Source organism: Aquarana catesbeiana, linkage group LG04 (genome assembly GCF_042186555.1).
Source record: "Aquarana catesbeiana isolate 2022-GZ linkage group LG04, ASM4218655v1, whole genome shotgun sequence".
NCBI lineage: Eukaryota > Metazoa > Chordata > Amphibia > Anura > Ranidae > Aquarana > Aquarana catesbeiana.
In genome coordinates, this window is record NC_133327.1 from 488,834,835 (window position 1) to 488,859,734 (window position 24,900).

The 24,900-nt window shown below is 42.5% G+C and overlaps 1 protein-coding gene across 3 annotated transcripts in view; it reads left to right on the plus strand.

Moving 5' to 3' along the window:
* The window catches only part of FEZ2 (fasciculation and elongation protein zeta 2), a 335,869-nt gene that overhangs the window by 140,867 nt on the left and 170,102 nt on the right, over positions 1–24,900 (plus strand). For all 3 annotated transcript variants that reach the window (XM_073627652.1, XM_073627653.1, XM_073627654.1), the window contains one exon: positions 2,843–3,111. In XM_073627652.1, coding sequence (XP_073483753.1) covers positions 2,843–3,111 — 269 coding nt within the window. The remainder of the gene's footprint in view (positions 1–2,842; positions 3,112–24,900) is intronic.

The following is a 24,900-nucleotide window of genomic DNA, read 5'->3' on the forward strand; positions in this document are numbered from 1 at the left end:
TCAAAGTCGGATTGCCGTCTTGCATGATCCGACTTCGGCACGCGACTTGTGCTCAGATGTTCTTGAGGGGGAACTCCGCGCCAAATTTTAAATAAAAAACCGGCATGGGTTCCCCCTCCAAGAGCATACCAGGCCCTTGGGTCTGGTATGGACCTTGAGGGGAACCCCCTACGCCGAAAAAACGGCGTGGGGGGTCGCCCCCAATCCATACCAGACCCTTATCCGAGCACGCAGCCCGGCCGGACAGGAATGGGGGTGGGAACGAGCGAGCGCCCCCCCCCCCCTCCTGAACCGTACCAGGCCGCATGCCCTCAACATGGGGGGTGGTGCCTTGGGGGAGGGGGCGCGCTGCGGCCCCCCCACCCCAAAGCACCTTGTCCCCATGTTGATGAGGACAAGGGCCTCTTCCCGACAACCCTGGCCGTTGGTTGTCGGGGTCTGCGGGCGGGGGCTTATCGGAATCCGGGAGCCCCCTTTAATAAGGGGGCCCCCAGATCCCGGCCCCCCACCCTATGTGAATGAGTATGGGGTACATCGTACCCCTACCCATTCACCTAGGGAAAAAGTGTCAATTAAAAAAAAAACACTACACAGATTTTTAAAGTAATTTATTAGACAGCTCCGGGGGTCTTCTTCCGACTTCGGGGGTCTCTCCGGTTCTTCTCCGCGCTCTCCGGGTCTTCTGCCGGGCTCCTCCGCTATTTTCTGCTCTTTTGCTATAGCGGAGGAGCCCGGTCTGCTGCCTTCTTCTCTTCGGGGGTCTCTCCGGTTCTTCTCCGCGCTCTCCGGACCTTCTGCCGGGCTCCTCCGCTCTCTTCTGCTCTTTTGCCGCTCTTTTGCTATAGCGAAGGAGCCCGGTCTTCAATCTTCTGCCTTCTGCCTTCTGCTCTCTTCTCCTGATGTTGACACGACGCTCTCTGGGGCTGGAATGCACTCTGAGCGCTCCGCTCTGACTTATATAGGTGGTGACCACGCCCCCTTATGCCGTCAGTCCCTGGGCATGCTGGGACTGTGACGTTTTAGGGGGCGTGGTCATCACCCGATGACCACGCCCCCTTATGCCGTCATAGTCCTAGCATGCCCAGGGACTGTGACGGCATAAGGGGGCGTGGTCACCACCTATATAAGTCAGAGCGGAGCGCTCAGAGTGCATTCCAGCCCCAGAGAGCGTCGTGTCAACATCAGGAGAAGAGAGCAGAAGGCAGAAGATTGAAGACCGGGCTCCTTCGCTATAGCAAAAGAGCGGCAAAAGAGCAGAAGAGAGCGGAGGAGCCCGGCAGAAGGTCCGGAGAGCGCGGAGAAGAACCGGAGAGACCCCCGAAGAGAAGAAGGCAGCAGACCGGGCTCCTCCGCTATAGCAAAAGAGCAGAAAATAGCGGAGGAGCCCGGCAGAAGACCCGGAGAGACCCCCGAAGTCGGAAGAAGACCCCCGGAGCTGTCTAATAAATTACTTTAAAAATCTGTGTAGTGTTTTTTTTTAATTGACACTTTTTCCCTAGGTGAATGGGTAGGGGTACGATGTACCCCATACTCATTCACATAGGGTGGGGGGCCGGGATCTGGGGGCCCCCTTATTAAAGGGGGCTCCCGGATTCCGATAAGCCCCCGCCCGCAGACCCCGACAACCAACGGCCAGGGTTGTCGGGAAGAGGCCCTTGTCCTCATCAACATGGGGACAAGGTGCTTTGGGGTGGGGGGGCTGCAGCGCGCCCCCTCCCCCAAGGCACCACCCCCCATGTTGAGGGCATGCGGCCTGGTACGGTTCAGGAGGGGGGGGGCGCTCGCTCGTCCCCACCCCCATTCCTGTCCGGCCGGGCTGCGTGCTCGGATAAGGGTCTGGTATGGATTGGGGGCGACCCCCCATGCCGTTTTTTCGGCGTAGGGGGTTCCCCTCAAGGTCCATACCAGACCCAAGGGCCTGGTATGCTCTTGGAGGGGGAACCCATGCCGGTTTTTTATTTAAAATTTGGCGCGGAGTTCCCCCTAATACCAAACAATGCCGGGCATTGGCGGGGATCCAAGTCGGATCCCCGTTCATTGAAAGTCGGACACATGCCGGCTTTATGTCGCAGGGCAAAGTCGGATCCAAAGTAGGACGGCTGTGGTGTCGCACCAGTGTGAACCCAGCCTTAGGACAACATTGGATCATTCAGAGATCCTCGCTGAACTTCTGGAGTATGTTTGCTGCACTGAAAGTAAAGGGGCCGAATAATTTTGCACGCACCACTTTTCAGTTTTTTAATTGTTAAAAAAGTTTAAAATATACAATAGATTTCGTTCCACTTCACAATTGTGTCCCACTTGTTGGTGATTCTTCACAAAAAATTAAAATTTTATATCTTTATGTTTGAAGCCTGAAATGTGGCAAAAGGTTGAAAAGTTCAAGGGGGCCGAATACTTTCGCAAGCCACTGTAGATATATATATCTATATCTATATAGATATATAGATATAGATATAGATCTATATATATAGATATATATATCTATATATATATAGATCTATAGATATATATAGATAGATATATATATATATATATATATATATATATATGTGTGTATCTATCTATCTATCTATGTGTGTGTAGATATGTGTGTGTATATATATATATGTGTATATATATATATATATATATATATATATATATATACACACATACATACATTTTCAAACGCAACACAGTGGACAGGGGCAATCAAAAACAAACGTGTGTCCATTTTTGTGCAGTAAAACGATGGTACTACAAATTGCACGTTCCTGAAAAGAATTGGGATGTAATGTGGGTTTGTATGCATATTTTGTAATTTGATTTTTTTTTTTTTTTTGCCGTCTTCTTTGCAAAGGGGTGAAGCAGATGACTGTTACAGAGCTAAATGATCTTCTGGAGGAAATTGAGATTGCCATTAAGAATTATTCAGAGGAACTGGTACAGCATCTGGCCTTAAGAGATGAGCTTGAGTTTGAGAAAGAAGTAAAGAACAGTTTCATTTCTGTCCTAATTGAAGTTCAAAATAAACAAAAAGAGCACAAGGAAAATGTGAAAAAGAAGAAAAAGCTAAAAAGTAACAGCACACAGAATGGCAAGCAGGAAAGAAGTCATTTACCAGGAACGGTACATATGTTTTCCTAATCTTGTGTCTTTGTGAAAAGTATTTATAGTGTAAAGCTGCATTTGCCTTTGCGAATTGAATTTTACAGTAACTCTTACAGGGGACCTGTGAGAACAAAATATGGGGGTTGCGACTACTGTTTTGGTTTATAGAGGCGTATGTCCCAGACACTAATCCTGATCTTGGCTTCACTAACCTGGAACAAGTATACAGAATGGGACTGGGCTGTTTGCTTGTTCCATGCATGCTTGGTCATTGATTCACGAGATATTAAATCCAACATCAGGATGTCAGCCGTGAAGGCTGCACTTTACAGAAACGAGATGGGGCAGAGCAGTGTCTATATTTCTATTCTCATAGGTTTAGATTTAATGGACAGATCACTTAGAACTGATATTTCTCACACTAGTGAGTTGAATTGTGCACTCTCATTTTTTTATGGACGTGGGTAGATATTCATGTTTCCAATTCTGATCAGCCCCTTTACAATGGAGTTTTACAGCATCCTCTCCTCCCATCATAACAGAGAAAGAGAGCGACTTTTTCACTATTTATTGTAGTAAAGGAGACCTGTGAAATCTTGCCAAAGGAGCTCCTTAAAAATTTAAACAGGCCAGTGACCGAAATAACAGTTTTTGGTAGATTGACTCCTTAATGAAGTCTGATGTTTTTCCTTTTAAAGGACAAGTTCACCTTTTGGAACATGTTACATGCCCAGCATCTGCAGCTCTCACCCGACCCCCACCCCCCTCCCTGTGACTGCGGGTTGTGGATCTCCTCCCCACACCCACTGTCACTATTTAAAAACCAGCTCGACCCACACTACCATGTCAATTATTCAGTTTCTTGTGGAAAAAAGGTCAAATTCTCAGAATGAATAAATAGCTGGTACCAACATCTTATAGTCATGTACAGTTGTGCTCATAAGTTTACATACCCTGGCAGAATTTGATTTCTTGACCATTTTATAGAGAATATGAATGATAATACAAAAACATTTCTTTCACTCATGGTTAGCCATGAGTGAAGCCACGTATTATCCATCAACTGTGCTTACTTTTTCTAAATCAAAATGGCAACAGAAACTCCCCAAATGACCCTGATCAAAAGTTTACATACCCTGGTGATTTTGGCCTGATAACATGCACACAAGTTGACACAAAGGGGTTTGAATGGCTATTAACCACTTAAGCCCCAGGGGATTTGGCTGCTCAATGACTTGTTTTACAATTTGGTACTGCTCTGCTTTAACTGGTAATTGCGCGGTCAAGCAATGCTGTACCCAAATGAAATTTGCGTCCTTATTTTCCCACAAATAGAGCTTTCTTTTGATGGTATTTGATTGCCTCTGCGATTTTTATTTTTTGCGATCTAAATTAAAAAGTCCAAAAATTTAGAAAAACAATTATATTTTCTACTTTTTGTTAAATAAATAAATAATTCAATAAACTTAATTTTTGTCATACATTTAGGCCAAAATGTATTCAGCCACATGTCTTTGATAAAAAAAATGTCAATAAGCGTATATTTATTGGTATGTGCAAAAGTTATAGCGTCTACAAATTAGGGTACATTTTCTGCAATTTACGCAGCTTTTAGTTTTACTGCCTATCTCATTTCTTAAGGTGCTAAAATGGCAGGGCAGTACAACCCGCCCCCCCCCCCAAATGACCCCATCTTGGAAAGTAGACACCCCCAAGGAAATTGCTGAGAGGCATGTTGAATATTATATTTTTTTTTGTCACAAGTGATTGAAAAAGGACCAAAAAAAAAAAATTACACTAAATGATCTATTGCTCAAACATGCCATGGGCATATGTGAAATTACACCCCAAAATACATTCAGCTGCTTCTCCTGAGTACTGGGATACCACATGTGTGAAACTTTTTGGGAGCCTAGCTGTGTACAGGACCCCCGAAAACCAATCACCGCCTTCAGGCTTTTTAAGGGCGTTACAGAATTTACAATTGCTGTTTACATATGACACCAGACAGGGGTGCTTTTTCTTTTTTTTTTTTTTTTTTTATTATTATTATTTATTTTGCTTTTTTATTTTATTTTTAATTAAATGAAAAAGTCCAAAAATTTAGAAAAACAATTATATTTTCTACTTTTTGTTAAAATAAATAAATAAATAATTCAATAAACTTAATTTTTGTCATACATTTAGGCCAAAATGTATTCAGCCACATGTCTTTGATAAAAAAAATGTCAATAAGCGTATATTTATTGGTATGTGCAAAAGTTATAGCGTCTACAAATTAGGGTACATTTTCTGCAATTTACGCAGCTTTTAGTTTTACTGCCTATCTCATTTCTTAAGGTGCTAAAATGGCAGGGCAGTACAACCCGCCCCCCCCCCCCCCCCCCAAATGACCCCATCTTGGAAAGTAGACACCCCAAGGAAATTGCTGAGAGGCATGTTGAATATTATATTTTTTTTTGTCACAAGTGATTGAAAAAGGACCAAAAAAAAAAAATTACACTAAATGATCTATTGCTCAAACATGCCATGGGCATATGTGAAATTACACCCCAAAATACATTCAGCTGCTTCTCCTGAGTACTGGGATACCACATGTGTGAAACTTTTTGGGAGCCTAGCTGTGTACAGGACCCCCGAAAACCAATCACCGCCTTCAGGCTTTTTAAGGGCGTTACAGAATTTACAATTGCTGTTTACATATGACACCAGACAGGGGTGCTTTTTCTTTTTTTTTTTTTTTTTTTATTATTATTATTTATTTTGCTTTTTTATTTTATTTTTAAACTGTTCCTTGTTTTGATCATTTTTATTGTTATCTCAGGGAATGGTAAATATGATAGCAATACTTAGTGACTTTTAAAAAAAAAAAAAATTGGGGTCTATTAGACCCTAGATCTTTCCTCTGCCCTCAAAAGCATCTGGCCACACCAAGATCGGTGTGATAAAATGCTTTGCCAATTTCCCAATGGCATTTTTATATCCGGCGAAACCTAAGTTATGAAATGCTCATAGCTTCTGGTTTCTTAGGCCATAGAAATGATTGGAGCTGTTCTGGTCTATGGTCAGCTGGCGGAACCACCGGCTGCATTCTCGGGTTCCCTGTTGGGACAGGAGAGCCCGAGAAAACCATGGAAGTTGGGGGGGTTCCACTGCTTTTAAAAGCAGTCTGGTGGCAAATTAGCTGCTAGGATTGCTTTTACATGAAAGCCAACCGCTGGCTGAAAAGAATGATGCCAAGATGATACCTAAACCTGCAGGCATCATTCTGGTAAACCACTCAAAATCCAGTAACATATCAGTACGTTGCTGGTCCTTGTTGGGCATACATTGTAATATTCTTTTTTTTCATGCAGCCTGTGGGCTGAACGAAAAAAAGAGATTGGTCGGTGGGTATGCACTATTAGAATACCACCCTTCATCCACCCACTTCTAATGATGGGCATACACGCACCATTTTTTTTTTTTTAACTGTGGTGGTGAAATCACCTCCTACAGCGCTGGAGTCTCTGATTTACGTATCGTGGGAGCAAACGCTGTTGCTGTCAAGATAAATAAATCAGTGCTGCAGCTGAATGGCGTACCTGAAAAAAAAAGGTTAACAATAAAACACAGTAAACAGTAAAGTATAAAAGAATTATACCTGAAAAAGCAAACATGTTAAAACATAGTAACAATAAAACATTGCATTGTAGAATACAGTAAAAAAGAGCAGAACAATGGAGAGAGAGAACAATAAAATAACAATTTTTGCTGATATATATAATGGGTGGCACAGTGGTGTAGTGGTTAGCACTTTCGCCTAGCAGTAAGAAGGGTCACTTTTTCGAATCCCAACCATGACACTACCTGCCTGGAGTTTGCATGTTCTCCCTGTGCCTGCGTGGGTTTGCTCTGGGTACTCCGGTTTCCTCCCACACTCCAAAGCCATGCCGGTAGGTTAATTGGATCCTGTCTAAATTGTCCCTTGATTGTAAGCTCCTTGAGGGTAGGGACTGATGTGAATGTACAATGTATATGTAAAAGCGATGTGTAAATTGACTGCGCTATATAAGTACCTGAAATGAATAAAATATATATATATATATATATATATATATATATATATATATATATTATTACACTTATTTTATTTGTAACTGTAACGGTTGTAGTGGTTGTAACGTTTCAGTTCCAGATTCGGGTCTCTCAAAATGCGACAGCATCTTTGGAGACCCTGTGAAGGTGTGTCCTAGTCTGTGCAGTGCTGTACCTTACGCTAATACCCCACTAGTGTGTGGTAGCATTCAAAACATTCACCAATGCAAAGCCCTGAAGGGACAATAATAGCGTGTGTCACACCTATATCCGCGCTTTCTACAGACACAATATTTTCTTTGGGGGCTCGTTGGGTAGGGGTACCAGGGATGACATACGAAAAATGCCTCTCATGCAGCCGGCTTACTGCATTTGGATTGGGAAGTTGGGCCACAGCACTGTCTGGAAACAGAAGGGCTGTGATGATCTTTTCCTGGAACTTAAGGAGGGATCCAGTTCGTCCATGAAGCTTTGTATAGCTCATAAGCATTTAGCAGAGCCATTTGAAATAAGTATACCGATACTTTGTTTTTTTGGGGTTTTTTTTTTTTTGTACCAGCATCTGGTCTTACGGGCAACTAGGTACGGCGCCAACAACTGGTCATTGAGGTCCAACCCTCCCATATTAAGGTTAAATATTCGTGGACACAGAGGGGTTTCTCCACAACACCAGTCGTTGTAGGAGTTTGGACCGTTGTGTCTGCTTGAAGGGAAAACAGAAGGAAAACATTCCGAGTATCCCTCCACTTCACAGCGAGCAAATTATTAAACTTCAAGCAGGCTCTCTCCCTCAGCCTAAGATGGGAATCTACAAGCTGCTGGGGTAAGCCCCGGCGATTAGATCGCACGGTCCGACATGCGCCAATTCCATGATCAAACAAGTGACTAAAAAGTGGCATGCTCGTGTAATAAGTGTCCACATACAAGTGGTACCCCTTTCCGAATAAGGTTGACACCAAGTCCCACACAATCTTACCAGCACTCCCTTTGTAATCTGGACAGGTCTCCGGCTCTACATGACTATCTCTTCCCTCGTAAACCAAAACACTATATGTATAGCCTGTGGCCCTGTCAGAGCTTATACATCTTGATCCCATATCTGGCACGCTTGCTGGGAAGATACTGTTTGAAAGACAAGCGGCCAGAAAACTTAATCAGGGACTCATCGGTAGTAAACAAGGCTGCAAACTGTTGGTTGAAGTGGTTTACGAGGGGCCGAATTTTGTAGAGCCGATCGTATCCAGGGTCACCCTGAGGACGACAGAATCCATTATCGTTGAAGTGCATGAACCGCAAGATCTGCTCGTATCATGCCCTGGCCATGGAGGCAGAGAACACGGGCATATGGTGAATTGGGTCATTGGACTAATATGACCGCAACTCGCTCTTTAGTTATGCCCATGAGGGATAGGCCCAGAAAGGTCTTAAATTCGGAAACCGTAATAGGTTTCCATTCCCTGGCAAGAGTCAAATGGGGATTAGCAGCGATGAATTGACCAGCATACAAATTGCTTTGGTCCACAATAGATCTATAGAGATCTTCCGTGAAAAACAGCGAATAAAAATCTAGTGACGTAAAATCAACTGTTTCCACCTGAATTCCGGGTTGGCCAGTGAATGGGGGAAGTACGGGTGCTACAGAAGTGGTGGGCTCCCAATTAGGATTGGCAAATGCAGTGGGAAGGGCACTATGGGCTCAACGGGCCTGTCTTTGTCTTCTTGGCGACTGCGGGACACTAGTTGTGCTAGCCACCTCACCAGCTTAAACTGTACTTATGGGACTCGCCACATCACCATGTGATACTGCAGTGCTGGTTTGACTACAGCCAGGGTGTACTAGGCCGCTGGTGCTTGCCAGTTCACCAGAAGGATGAGTGGCACTAGTACTGGCTCTCTGCTCCTGCGTTTCTTGCACCTCAACAGCAGCAGAAGAACGGGGTTGGGTACGCCTGACCTTGGCAGGGACCACGACTCCATCGTCAGAGCTATCTGTCAGGGTGCCGCTGCTGTCTACTGGTTTGTATTCTGAGCCTGAATCTGACAGATGGGTTACATAGTTAGTAAGGTTGAATAGAGACACCAGTACATCCAGTTCAACCTGAGTGAGTGTCTACAATTGTCCCTATACACAATTGCACATTGCGTATCATTAAGATGCTCATCTATTATATCATTTATTTAAGGTACCCATATAGTGCCGTCTATTTATGCAGTGCTCCACACATACATCGCACACTCACATCGATCCCTACCCACAATCCAAGGTCCCTAACTCACATTCATATACTAGGGCCAATTTTGGACAGAAGCCAATTAACCTACCTGCATGTCTTTGGAGTGTGGGAGGAAACCCACGCAGGCACAGGGAGAACATGCAAACTCCAGGTAGGTAGTGTCAGTGGTTGGGATTAGAACCAGCGACCCTTTTTACTGCTTGGCGAGAGTGCTACCCACTACACCACTGTGCCGCCATAGGTGACTTCCTCTTCACTGTCTGTCATGCTCAGAAACGTATAGGCCTCTTCACTAGTGTACCTTCGTTTTGACATCCTAATCTCTAATTTTACTGGTACACTAGTGAGACTCACAGGAAAAAGAGCTCCTGACTGTCAGCGACTGATTCAAATGCTGCCAAAAAAACTGTTAGCGTTCGCAGGGATCAGGCCTGACTCTGCGAACGCTGCAGTTATGTGTGTTGTGTTTTTGTAAGTGACAGTGATCGCTTGATACTGCACTTGGGTGGGCTGGGCGGAGGGGCTAAACGCGGGAGCTAGCAGGTATCTGGGCTGATTCCGCTAACGCTGAATTTTTGGGAACCCTAAACTATTGGGGATGCTAATATAGTTACGATCAGATCAAATATATCGATCCGTTCAGACACTATACTACTAAGGGAAGTGTATGGTGCGTGTGTGGGTGTTAGCGCTACTGGCACTAATCTGACGCTGCCTGGGGCGACGCAGACCCTGACTGACGCTAAAACTTTACTGATATCACCTGCCGGGTGATCAGGGAGTTTAAACCTTTTTGGGAAATATACGGCGGGTGCCCTGATGCTATAAAAAACAAACTAACCAGCGTCACTCGTAACACTAATACAGTGATCACTGGTGACAACGTGAAAGGGTTAACTATGGGGCAATCAGGGTGATAAAACCTTTATTAGGTAATATATTGGGGCTACCTGATGCTATAAAAACCTGACGGTGGAACTAATCAACTAACTGGCTAACTAGCGTCACCCGTGACACAAATACAGGGATCAGAAAAAAGATCTATTAGTGACACTGGCAACAGGGGGTGAAAGGGTTAACTGGGGGGCCATCGAGGGGTTAAACCTTTATTAGGGGGGTTTAGGGGGATACCCTAGACCTAACGGGGCCTACTACTAACTGCCCTAACAGGGATGGCAAGTGTTCCTATGTGTACTGGTGTTAGTGTAGTGTTGTGCAACTCACCGTAAGACATCCAATCTCCTCTCACTGGAATCAAAAAGACTTCACGAGGAGAGATATCACTTCCTCCTGTCTGTGTTTGCACTTACACAGACAGGGGAAAGATTTCATTTGTTAGAACCGATCATTAGGTCCAGGCCATAAACCATTGGCCGTGACCTGAGGACTGATTAGTCTTCTAACTAATCCGACCGCTGTAGGCAAGCGGAGGGGTTGTGCGATCGCCCATTTGCCCACCCGTACCATTCTGCCAACGTAAATTGCTGTGCGGCGGTCGGCAAGTGGTTAAAGGTAACCACCCTCACCTGTGATCTGTTTGCTTCTCATTAGTGTGTGTGTTTATAAAAGGTCAGTGAGTTTCTGGACTCCTGACAGACCCTTGCATCTTTCATCCTGTGCTGCACTGACGCTTCTGGATTCTGAGTCATGGGGAAAGCAAAAGAATTGTCAAAGGATCTGTGGGAAAAGGTAGTTGAACTGTATAAAACAGGAAAGGGATATAAAAAGATATCCAAGGACTTAAGAATGCCAATCAGCAGTGTTCAAACTCTAATTGAGAAGTGGAAAATGAGGGGTTCTGTTGAAAACAAACCACGGTCAGGTAGACCAGCTAAAATTTCAGCCTCGACTGCCAGGAAAATTGTTCGGGATGCACAGAAAAACCCACAACTAACTTCAGGTGAAATACAGGACTCTCTGAAAACATGTGGTGTGGCTGTTTCAAGATGCACAAAAAGGAGGCACTTGAAGAAAGATGGGCTGCATGGTTGAGTTGCCAGAAGAAAGCCATTACTACTAAAATGCCACAAAGTATCCTGCTTACAATATGCCAAACAGCACAGAGAAAAGCCTCAAACCTTCTGGCACAAAGTCAGTTGGAGTGATGAGACCAAAATTGAGCTTTTTGGCCACAACCATAAACGCTACATTTGGAAGGGAGTCAACAAGGCCTATGATGAAAGGTACACCATTCCTACTGTGAAACAGAGGTGGATTGCTGATGTTTTGGGATGTGTGAGCTACAAAGGCACAGGAAATTTGGTCAAAATTTATGGCAAGATGAATGCAGTATGATATCAAAAAATACTGGAGAACATTTGCATTCATAAGCCAGGAAGCTGTGCATGGGACGTACTTGGACATTCCAACATGACAATTATCCAAAACACAAGGCCAAGTCGTCCTGTCATTGGCTACAGCAGAATAAAGTGAAGGTTCTGGAGTGGCCATCTCAGTCTCCTCACCTCAATATCATTGAGCCACTCTGGGTAGAACTCAAACGTGCAGTTCAAGCAAGACAGCCCAAGAATTTCCAGAAACTGGAGGCTTTTTTGCCAAGAGGAATGGGCAGCTTTACCATCTGAAAAGATAAAGAGCCTCGTCCACAAATACCACCAAAGACTTCAAGATGTCATTGATGTTAAAGGGGGCAATACACGGTATTAAGAACTGGGGTATGTAAACTTTTGATCTGGGTCGTACATAGTAAGGTTGAATAAAGACACCAGTACATCCAGTTCAACCTGAGTGAGTGTGGGTGTGTGTCTACAATCATCCCTATTTATTTAAGGTACCCATATAGCGCCACCAATTCACGCAGCACTCCACACATACATTGCACACTCACATCGGTCCCTACCTCAAGGAGCCCACAATCCAAGGTCCCCAACTCACCTTTATATACTAGGGCCAATTTTTTTGAACAGAAGCCAATTAACCTACCAGCATGTCTTTGGAGTGGTCATTTGAGTAGTTTCTGTTGTCATTATGATTTAGGCTCCATTCACACTAATGCGTTTTTTGATGCATTTTTCAGAAATGCATGGGAATTTTTTAACATGGGTTCCTATGGAACATGTTCACATCAATGCATTTTTGTGCCTCTGCATTTTTAGAAAGGGTCAGGGACTTTTTTTCATGCAAAATGCAGCGTTTTGGATGTAATAGAATTCAATGGACCAGTATCAAAAACACAAGTACAGCGTTTTGCTTTTTTGCGTTTTTTTTTTTTTTTTACACTGTATACAGTATTAAAAAAAATTGTAAAAAAAAAAAAAAAAAAAGCAAAACGCTGTAAAAACGCTGCAAGCACCGCAAAAAACACTGCAGAAACGCTCAAAAGCAACATGCATAGATGTGAATCGAGCCTAAAAGAGTAAACACAGTTGATTGATAATAAATGGCTTCAACCAAACACTAACCATGAGTGAAAGAAACGTTTTTGGATTATCATTCATATTCACTGAAATATGGCCAAGAAATCATAAATTCTGCCAGGGTATGTAAATTAATGAGCACAACTGTATTTAAACAGGAAAAATGGAGGGGCAAGAGGATGTTACTTGGTACAGATATAACACTGGATTTAAAATTACAAAAGACATATATTTAGCCCTCTATACAACTGCACTACACCAACGCAGTAGATGTCATTGGCACCATTAGGTGTAAAACCTATATGAAAGTGTGCATGTAGTCTGACGGACCATGTTTTGTGGTCGCTCGCTTCTTCAGGAGTCTATTTGAGGGAGCTGGATTCTATAAACATCAAAAAGAACATACATCATAATACCAATAGCACCTATTATACAATATAATATACTATTTATATACAGAATTATATATGATTGCTGGGATTACTCCAGAGGCCAGATGGAAACAGCTGATATTTACCATGGAGACCCCAAAAGTAGCATCTGCCGGGCGAGCATGGGAGCGAGCTACTAAGCCATAAGATGTCTAAATGTAGATATGACATAAATAGTAAGTCAATATCCAATCAAAAAAAAAGAAAATTATTACTGGTCTATGCATACTACACATACCAAAATAAGTCCCACATAGCGGTAGTTCCATACTATGGGAATATGGGAAGTGAAGCAGAGCTGAACATCAGGAAGGTTATCTTAAAATAGTTTAGGACCAAGAGTGAGTGCAAGTAGTGCTTAAAAAGATACTGCATCTAAGAATGAAAACCTATAGGTAGATAAAGGGTGGGGTCTATTTCCACAATGTAAGGAAAGCCCAAACGCTTAATTCAGTGTACACGCCACTATGTAAAAGGGCCATATTTACTCGCCTAGTAAAGATATTGTGAGGAAATACAGAGCACACTGTACAGAACAGATGGTCCAAAAAAGGAAACGCTCACAGGTTAGATATCAGTGACCCTCAGTAGGTCCTAGAAAGGTAATACAGACCATCAGGTCACATTTCAGAAAAGTGAGGCAGAACATTTAAAAAGGTCTGCTGTGAAAGACTAGCCATATACGAGCTACGGGTAGATAGAGAAACAAAATAAGCTGCAAAATGTACCTTTGAAAAAATGTTGGCTGCCGTGTGAGATTGATTAGTATATAAAAAGCATGTCAAATGCAGCCATCAATATAAAACTAAAATATCTTACATAGATGGGTAGGTTTATCTATATACTATATTTTAGTTTTATACTGATGGCTGTATTTTACTTTTTATATACTAATTTCTCTCTACTATGGTGCTACAAAATAGTAACGCTGGATGCTAGGACTGTCCTTTATGCCATAAGAGGTGTTTGCCTTTCACCTGAATGGGGACTCGATGCTTCTGTCACTGTGTCCCAAAACAGTACACCCTAAGGAATTGGCCCTACATGCCTTGGATATAGTAGGGACAGTTTAGGAGTTCTCAAAGTCCACAGCCAAGTTACATAGGGCAGACAACCTGCTCTTAATTGTAAAGGGCCCACATAAAGACCTTGCAGTGTTTTCTACTATCTCGTGCTCAATCGAGCAATCCAATGTCCAAATGTATGCCATCGAGCACCAAGAACAACTGTTTCCAGTTACAGCACACTTAAGCAGGGCAATAAGTGTATCCTGGGCATTCTACCATCAGGATTAAATTTCTAATTTTTATAAGGCAGCCACTCTGTTACTGTTTCATACAGACTCCATATTATATGCTGGATGTGGCAGTATCAGCTGATTTCATACAGACTCCATATTATATGCTGGATGTGGCAGTATCAGCCAATGTAAAGTTTTGCAGCCAGTTTGTCCTGTAGTTTTTTTTTTAAAACCATTATTTTCCCTTCTGTTTACTTGCCCACCCCATTGTGGCACTGCTTTGAGATGTCAGGGTGGATTATCTAGAACAGACTTTTGTCTTCCAATGAAAAACAGAGAAAATAGTTTTTTTTTTTTTTGTTTTTTTTTTAATCTTCTCTTCTGGCTTGCTGCTACTCTGTTTAAATATTTTTGTTCTTAGCACTGCCATGCCTTGTAACCAAATTGTCCAGAGCTATGGAGAGCTTGTTTGGATCTTTCTCTGCTCCCCAGCTGAAACACTTGTTACCGGGCCAGTGCTAGAGGCAAACAGGCAGGATCTCTCATACTGACCATTAATGCTAGTAAGTGTAGAAAAAAATGTTTTTAGTTCTATAGAAGGCAATTCTTTGTTTAACCCTTCTAATACACTGGCTTCATATCATATCATCTGTTCTGCCTAAGAGAGCAAGCAGCAGTTCAGGCTAATGAGATAAAGTTTCAGTTTAGATGGATTGCTTTACATCTGCTATCTTTTGGTCACATTGTAAAGGTTGTGTGTGTGTGTGTGTGTGTGTGTGTGTGTGTGTTTGTTTTTTTTTTTTTTTTAATAAACCTGTCATACTTACCACCACCTCTGTGCAAGGGTTTTGCACAGAGTGGCCCCGATCCTCCTCTTCTGGGATCCCTCAGTAGTGCTCCTAGCTCCTGCTCTTCTCGAGTGCCCCCACGGATAGCCGCATTCCCTGGGGGCACCCATGCAGATTCCAAACATGTGGAAAAGAAGAGAAAAACAGGCGCCCCCGAGCATAGACTGTAAGCATTTATGGAGGTATCGGTAAACAGACACGTGTTAGTCCCGTTTACGACGCTGGCATCCATCTGTGCTCTATGCTGTTCCCGCGGCTCACATAACCTTTCGTGGTGGCGATCAAGTGAGATCGAAACTGAGGGGTGGAGGGAGCTGCAACGGAGTGTTGGACACGATGGCGTCACTGGCTTGCTCGCGGCGCGTTTTGGAGCATGCACACTAGGGAGTTGATTGAAAAAGGAGTGTATACTGTGTACATCTCCCTAGTGCGCATGCTCCAAAATGCGTCGCATGCACACCAGTGACGCCATCGCATCCAACGCTGTGTTCCAGCTGTGTTCAGCCCTCGGTTTCGATCTCACTTGAACGCCACAGCATCTTGCTGGCCAGGACAGCCATCACAAAAGGTTATGTGAGCCCCAGGAACAGCATATAGCATGGGCGGACATCCATCACAAAAGGTTAGTGACACCTCTTATGTGAGTTTTTATTGTACTTATACTCTATTAAATGCTTACAGTCTAAGCTCAGAGTTGCCCGTTTTTCTCTTTTTACTTTTTGGAAAATGGCTGGCATGCTGCACATCTTAATACTTTAAGGCCAGTTGTAAATGAGTGTAATGATTTACTTGGGAACTTGTTGACAGAAAAGCCGTAAGTAAAGAAAACTGTGTACATCCCTGAATAATGTTGAGTACTGTATAGGCAAGTAAAGGTGCATCAGTGTGTAATTGAGTAAAATTCTTCTTCATTGCCAGTGTTGTAATATACTCGATTATACACGTGTATGCAAATAAATTACTGCACTCCAAATGTAAAAAAAAAAAAAATTTTTTTTTTTTCACTGCTCTGGACCCAACCCTGTATTAATGGAACTGTGCACAGTAATACAGCGTTGAGTACAGAGCAGTAAAAAAAAATAGAAAATTTTCATTTTAGTGCCGTCATTTACTCTTATACGCGTGTTTACTTGTCTGTAAGCATGTTTATGCGAGTATAAATGAGTATATGATAACACTTGCACTGAAAAAAATTTTTACTCATCTATATACTTGCACACATTTACTTGCCTTTACTCAACATTACTCAAGTCTTTACACACAGTTTTTTTGCTCATGGACTTTGTCATCGGGTTCCTGAGTAAACCTCAGTAGTATTACGCCTGTGTACAACTGGCCTGACACGTTTATGTCAAGTACAACAGCGCTGAGAACTGAAGGTGTGGTATGGGGTGCCAGTTCCTGTGTAGATCAAGAGCAGGCAAATGCATTTGGTCACAAGACAGGAAAATAAGGATTAAAGTGCAAGGAAACCATGACTTTGAAAGAGGACATCACTGTTTGTCTCAAGAATATATTTTTGCTAAAGGCACAGAGGAAAGGTAACTTATTGCCAATATACAGGCTGATTTTGAGTTTTGCATGGAGTTGGGATTTAATTGTACATTTAGTTATTTCTCATCCCTAGGACGTACCTGTACGTCCTTAGGAACAAGTGGTTATACCTGAATCATAGCTGCAGCCATTATCCTGGTATCAATTTGTAGATGGCGATGGGATTTCATGTAACTCTGTTCCAAGCACCTCCTACAGCCATTTAATCACTTTTGCAGGGTGTGGGAGGGGCCCAGCCACCTCCTGTCGCCATTCCTGGGCTCTTTCGTTTCACCATGGAACATGGGACCATTGCACTTGGTCAGGCCAGCTGCAGACAGAGGACAGGAGGAACATCCATTCTTTCCCTTCCTCTGTGACGAATGAAGCCAGAAGTGACGTGTATTACGCCACTCCTGGTTTCGATTTCTCCTGTTCGGGCCTGTACTGGTTTGATTGACTGCCTTGGAGGGCAGAGGAGAGATCAAGAGTCTAATGAATCCCAGATCTCTCAATAAAGAGTACCTGTCACTGCCCATGCTATCACAAGTGATGTTGTTCCTCCCTTGTGATAACAATACAGTTGAAAAAGAAAAAAAAAGAGTAAATAAAATTATAATTTAAAAAATGAAAGCACCCCTGTCCCCAGTGCTCATATGCAAATGCGCATGTTGGTCCCGTACGCATACGTAAATGGTGATTGCACCACACATGTGAGGTATCATCTTGACTGTCAGAGTGAGAGCAATACTAGCACCAGAGCTCATGTTTAAATCTAAACTGGTAACCTGTAAAGGCTTTTAAAATGTCACCCATTCAGATTTTTGGGTACTATAGTTTGTTGTAGTTCCATGGGCATGTGTGGCACGTTGAGTATCTACTTACTCGCCGTAATATCTTTTCTATATTTACCAAAAAAAAATAAAGGTGGCATTATACACACATATTGTGTTGGTGTGCACTAAACTGCATTTAAGTGTATTTTTTCCTGCCAGTTTGATAAATGGCTGTGCAAACATTGTGCGACATAAGAAAATTGCAACAACCACCATTTTATTCTCCGGGACCTTTGCTTTCAGAAAACATATATAATGTTTGGGGGTTCTAACAATTTTTCTAGCAAAAAAAAAAATCTGATTTTAACATTAGTGAAAAATGTCAGAATTGGCCTGGACTGGAAGTATTTAGGAGACACAGGATGAAATCATTCAGGTACAATACATTGGGATTTTTGCTAGTGAACAGTTCTCTCTCCTCTGAAAGAAGCAAACATTTTTCCTATATTCTTTGTACTTGAAGATTCTTTTTCTTCTAGAATGTTTCTACAGTTGCTGCAGAGCCTGAAGGAGCTCAATTGGCAGCTCTCCAAATTGTCTGTCTGATCCTGAACATTGCCATGGAATATGTGCTCGACTCTACTGTGAAGGAATAAGTAGGACTGGCCTATACTGTGACCTTGAGCTCTGGGCTTTACTGAAACTCTTGTTGTAACGTGTGAGTCAGCCAAAAAACTTTACAGGCTGTGCTGTACCCACTGATAGAAGCTTGTCCCTGAAAACCCTCTAGGAGGTATGCCTGTCACCGGTGCAAAGACTTTCTTTAAGGGGATTTATTTCCTGCACTCTACCTAACACTCTCCAGTTCACACTTCTAACAGGTGTTGGCCTTTTGCAGTGGGCACACAACATAACCAATTTGTTGCATGGCCACAGATCCATGGGTCTTCACCAAGGCGCTAGCCCCTTCTTTTGCTCTTCTTCACTCTCAGAGCATCCCCATAATGGGATATGTGGCCTAGCTTCTTCTGGAAGATCAGTCTGTAAAGGCTTTATCAGCCAATGTCCAACAAATTATCTAGACCCTACAGAAGTTCAGATGGATACTAAATATTCAGAAGTAAGCATTAGAATTAATTTTATTGCTTGCAGTACATAGGCCTGGACACAACCCTGTCCTAAATTTTCCTTCCACAATAGACTGCAGACCCCCTCTGCTTCCACATTCGAACTCTAGAGCCCAGGAGCCTGCCAACCCTCCTTTTTTCCATGAGGGTTCTAAGCTTAATGGTGGCCTCTTTCTTAACAGTTCTATATGCCCAATGTCAATCTAGACCATTGCAACACAACATTCTGACAGCATGAGGCTGGCCGGCACTGGGCTGTTGCATTCACCTGTGCCACAAAATTAGGCATACCCTGGTGGAGCACAAGTACAAAGCTGGAGTTGAGCAAATCCTTTCTTCCACTGGTTTGAAAGGTTCTTGGAACAGATGCCAGCCAGTCAGGCTGGGTATATTCTCAGTGCAGGGATGTGGTCACCAGAGGAAGCTTGTCTCCTGATCAGTATTCTGGAGCTCTGAACATTTTGTTTATCCCCTCAGTGCTGGACCTGAGAGTTTTTTTAGGTAATCCATAATAGGATTTAATTTGGAAATGCTACGGCAGTGGCTTATATCTAACATCAGGGAAAAAACAGAAGTCTCACAGCTTGAAGCGAAGGTGATTAGATCCTGGCTTGGGCAGAATGTTACATTGGTATGTGTCTGCACTGTACGCTATGCACTTCCCAGGCGTGGGATATTTTCAAGCAGATTTCATCAGTGTTCAGTGTCTGGGCTCGTAGAACTTCACCTAGGTTTTTGGTTCAACACAAACTGAGAATGTTTATCTCAAGGTCCAGGAATCCTCTTGCTTTTGCAGTGGATGCTCTGGTGACTCAGAGGGCTCTCTTTAGCGTGATCTACTCTGTTCCTCCTCTAAAATCCCTTCCTCACCTGCTCTGCAGGATCAAGGCTGAAGGTACACGGCTAATGTGTAAGGCTTGGAAAAATCTTTGCAAATAGATAGAAAACTGGCTTAAAGACCGAATTCAGAGAGTAGTGGTTAATGATTCATAATTTTAATAGTCTAAAGTTATTAGTGTTGTACCCCAAGGTTCAGTGTTGGGACCCTTACTATTTAATGTATTTATAAATGGGGTTGCACCAATACCGATACTAGTATCGGTGCTGATAAGTATTTGCATGAGTATGTATCCTCCTCCTGGGTCCCCCTGCATGTCCTCCCCAGGTTCTTGCTGTGTGCTCCTAGTCCCCCCCATGTCTCGGATCTTTAAGGATGGAAAGCGGAGGAAGGAGCCGGTAAATCTGTCATTTACCGGCTCCTTCCTTTTCCAAATGCACAGAGTCCATGATCACGGACTCTGTCCATTCATGGCTGAAACATCGTACTGTGTTTTAATAACAAGTGATCTTGCGCAGTAATAAAATAACACAAACAATAATATAATATAAATGTGCAAAATTGGTGTACTAAATCAAGTCCCAAAAACATGCAATCCACATAGTTCTTCATGCTAGAGGTGTCTCTAATATGTATTCATTTCGTGCCTTCACACAACTGTTATGTGCTCTCAGAACTCTCACCTTAAACCTATGAATATCCAGCCTCAAATTATAAAGGAATATCCAGCCTTTAAATATCACTCTGGGATCCTCTTACTGGTATATTCACGCCTTCGTACTGTGTTTACAATGCTTCAGTTTATGAGTGGAGAGGAGCCGCTGTCTCCTGTCCATTCATCTTCAGTGTAGCTGAATGGGCTGGGGAATCTGTGTCCTCAGTCCCTTTCCCTGCCCCAAAGGGGAGATATCAGGGGTTTGTTTAGACCCCTGATATCTCACCAAAGCCCCCTCCCCAACAAGGCTTAAAAAAATATATATATATTTCAAAGTTAAGTTGTAAAATAAAATAAGCACTGACACCATCCACTCCCCCCCCCCCCCAAAAAAAGAGCATTATAAAATATTAGGGCTGTTACTGATTAAAATCTTCGTGTTTGATTAATCAATTTTTTTTTTAATCGATTAATCGACTAATTTCGATTAATTATAACGCACATACAGATCCAACTACTTTACTTCAATCAGAACTTCCTCAGTGGGGCTACGGCGTCACCCTACAGTCTATTTAAATAGCACCGTTGTTATGGCAACGGCCAAAGCCGGACATAGCGGGGCATGGCTAGGACGTCACACGTCAATCAAAAGCAAGCGCCGCCATCATGGCAACAGCAGAAGCCGACCCACACGGCAAAAATATCACAGCTTATCAGCCTCCAAGGACAACAATGTTAAAAACGGAGGTTATCAAATTTGCCTAAACTTAGCTCACTAAATGATCCTAGTTAACCACATCCATATTTACCAACACTGTCCAGGCTGTCCGGTGATGTCGCGGACATCGACGTCACCGGACTCCTCCCCCCTTCCCTTCTTTAGCAGACGGAGGCACTTGGGGGAGGAGGGGGGCTGGAGTCCGGTGACGTCGATGTCCGTGACGTCACCGGATCTCCGACGGAACTCCCTGAAGACCCGGAAGCCGATGGAGAGGTGAGAACCGATCAAAAAAATTAACGATTAATCGAGGAATTAATCGTTAATTTTCGCAGCCCTATATATCATATATATCATATATATCATATATATATATATATATATATATATATATATATATATATATATATATATATATATATATATATATATATATATATAAAAACTTCTGACACGTACCACTGTCGCATGACATTAACAAAAAAAGAATCAGTATCGGCGAGTACTTGGTCTTACAAAAGTGGTATCTGTGCAACCCTATTTATAAATAATATAGGGTCTGGGATTAAAAGTACCATTTCAATTTTTATAGGTTGGACTTGATGGACTTGTCTTTTTTCAACCTCACCTATGTAATCTTTGCAGATGACACCAAGCTATGCAGTGGAATACCGTATATACTCGAGTATAAGTCGAGATTTTCAGCCCTTTTTTCTGGGCTGAAAGTGCCCCCCTCGACTTATACTTGAGTCCCTGCCGTCTGCCTACTTGATCAGCGTGTCATGTAGACAGACGGCGGCCAGCGTGTGATATTACCATTCGGCGGCCATTTACTGTTCAAAAGCCGCGCCTCCTCCTCGTCTGTGATGGGCAGAAAACTCCATTTCCCAGCAGTCAGTGTACAGCCTATCACGGACATTCTCTCATCCTCGTCGTGGTATGAGGATGAGAGAATGTCCATGATAGGCTGACTGCTGGGAAATGGAGTGTTCTGCCTATCACGAACGAGGAGGCGGAGCGGCTTTTGAACAGTAGAATGGCCTTATCACGCCCTGATCGGTGCAGAGCGGCACACAGAGGCATGCACAGGACACAGGTAGGATGCACACATACACAGGGACACATGCACAGGACACAGGTAGGTCACACATGCACAGGGACACATGCACAGGACACAGGGACACATGCACAGGCCACAGGGGGGTATACAGCTCCAGATGGGCATTGTTGACCCTCTTTTTCCAATTACAGTAGCTGCTGCATTTCTCACCCTCGGCTTATACTCGGGTCAATACGTTTTTCGCAGTTTTTTGTTGTAAATTAGGGGCCTCGACTTATACTCGGATCGACCTATAATTGAGTATATACGGTAACATCCTTACAGAATTTATCAAACTTGCAAGCCAACCTCAATGCACTGTTTAGTTGGGCAACTGTGTGGCAAATGAGGATTAATGTTGATAAATGTAAAGTTATGCACTTGGGCGGGTGCAACTGGGGGAATGAATGGTGGAAAAGGATCTGGGTGTTCTGGTAGATCAAAGGCTTAATAATAGCATCCAATGCCTAGCTGGGGTTTACAAAATTCTTTTCTGTATTGTGATGTATATGGAATATGCAGTTCGGTTTTGGGCACCAGTTTATAAGCAGGATATTGGGAAACTGGAGAAAGTGCAGAGAAGGGCAAACAAACTAATAAAAGACATGAAGAGCTCAGCTTTGAGGAAAAATTAGCTGAGTTTACTCTCTGTTGAGAAGAGGGGGGGATATTATCAACATGTATAAATACATATGTGGTCCATATATTTAACATGGTAAACAGTTCTTCACTTTAAGGTCAACAGAGGACAAGGGGGCACGCTTATGTCTTTTTTTATAAGCTTAACTGTGGATGTGGCTCACAGGGACACACTCATGAAGCTGGCTTGTTGCAGTAGAAGCACGGCGTCAGTGTGGCCAGCCACATCCACAGTTAAGCTTATAATAAAGACACTGGAGGGCTTCATTTTAAGCATTTCTGTGTTTTTATGAACCCCTTTGGAGTACAACATTTGCCTGCCTTCTAAGATGATGATAGGAGTCTGGTTGAAGGAAATGATTGATTAAGGCTGATTTATTTCAACGTTTTGGTGAGTTTAAACCCCATTGGGGAAAGAGTTCCTCACGTGGTGAAGACTGGGAGTTGGTGTAGGGTGCACATGCAATCCACTACCTAGGATCACCCACCACTATAGACTCATTTTGCTACATCATCATAACTGAGAATATACTCTTCTGTGGAGTTGGACACTTATCCAGCATTAGCGCTGTTTTAACATTGGACTGTTTTATTAATTAAGACTGTTTTTTGTATGTTTCTCTATTTTGATCCTTTTATTACTGTACTGTATGGTAATACCTATTACTGTACTTTAAACGGCTGCTACCTCACGTGATTCCTGATACAGTTAAAGGATTAATGGGCTTATAGCATCACTGCTATTAATATATATCGCATATAATTATTTTCTGCCTTTAGAAATTGAGAAGGAGACTCAAGAGTGGTGGTACAATTTGGCGCTGAGTAGTGTACTGAAGGCCTGTTCTGTATACTTTTTTTTTTTTTTATATAATATATATATATATATATATATATATATATATATATATATATATATATATATATATATATATATATATATATATAAAATAATATGCAAAGTGGTTGGAGGGAAGCTTTAGAATGGCACAGATGTGCAAATTATGTGAGCAGGCTGTAGTTCCTCTTTAAGTGAGGCTTTCTTAATTATTGATGTTTGAAGCTCTTGTCCTATGAGCTGCCTATCATGCAAGTTGACTCTCAGAAACTTGTCTTCTGATTCTGGTGGATTTTGGTCTGCCAGTCCTGTCTCTGTCCCACTTTCTTTTCCTAATTGAAAGTCCAATGCTGATATTTTTCACATACATGTAAAAACCTGCCTTTTTTGCTAGAAAATTACTTAGAACCCACAAGCAATATATATTTTCAGAAATTAAAGGCCCTTAAGAATAAAATGTTGGATATTGCAATTTTTTATGTCACACAATATCTGTGCAGTGGTTCATCAAATGCAAATTTTCAGGAAAAAATTTGCTTTCGTGAATTTTAGGCACACTAACACAATATAATACCCAATTTTTTGGTAAAATATAAAAGATGTTATGCTGAGTAAATAGATATAAAATTGCACATGGCAAAAAAAAAACACTACAGTACATTAAAGCGGGGGTCCACCTATCTATCGTTTTTTTTTTTTTTTTGAGTTCATTCACAAACTTTTCTTCTCAGCATTACATACTCACATATTGTTTGTAATAAGTCCGCCTGTGTCAGATTTCGTTGGAAAGAATAACTTATATTATTCACTGCAGGCGGTTTCCATCTTCATTGTGGGCATTTGAAGCCCACAAGCATTTATTTCCTGGATGTGGTGAATGCTGTGCTCCCAGCATTCACCGCTCGTTCCCGCACATGCTCAGTGGCATCCTGGGAAGCCTGAGACTAGCTCCCAGGAGTCTGGGAGAGGCTAGAAACACGCCTACTCCCACGGGAGGAGAACCAGGAAGTGCAAAGAAGAATAGAAAAATAAAAGGTAATTACAGCGATTTAAATTTTTTTAAACGGCATGTCAGCATCTAGGCCAGGAAGAGAATACATACAGATATTGTTCAAAATTTGGGTGGAACTCTGCTTTAAATTATCCAAAGGCTTTACAGGTTTACCAGTTTAAAGTTAGAGGAGGTCTGGCGCTAGAATTGTTGCTCTCACTCTGATGTTAACGACGATTCCTCTTCATTTATGTGGTGCGATCACCATATACATTTGTGGGACCTTTTGTTCTCGTTTTTGCATGAGCACGGGGGATGAAGGAGCTTTCAATTTTTGTTTATTTCATTATTTATTTTATTTACATTTTTTTTCCTTGAACTTTATT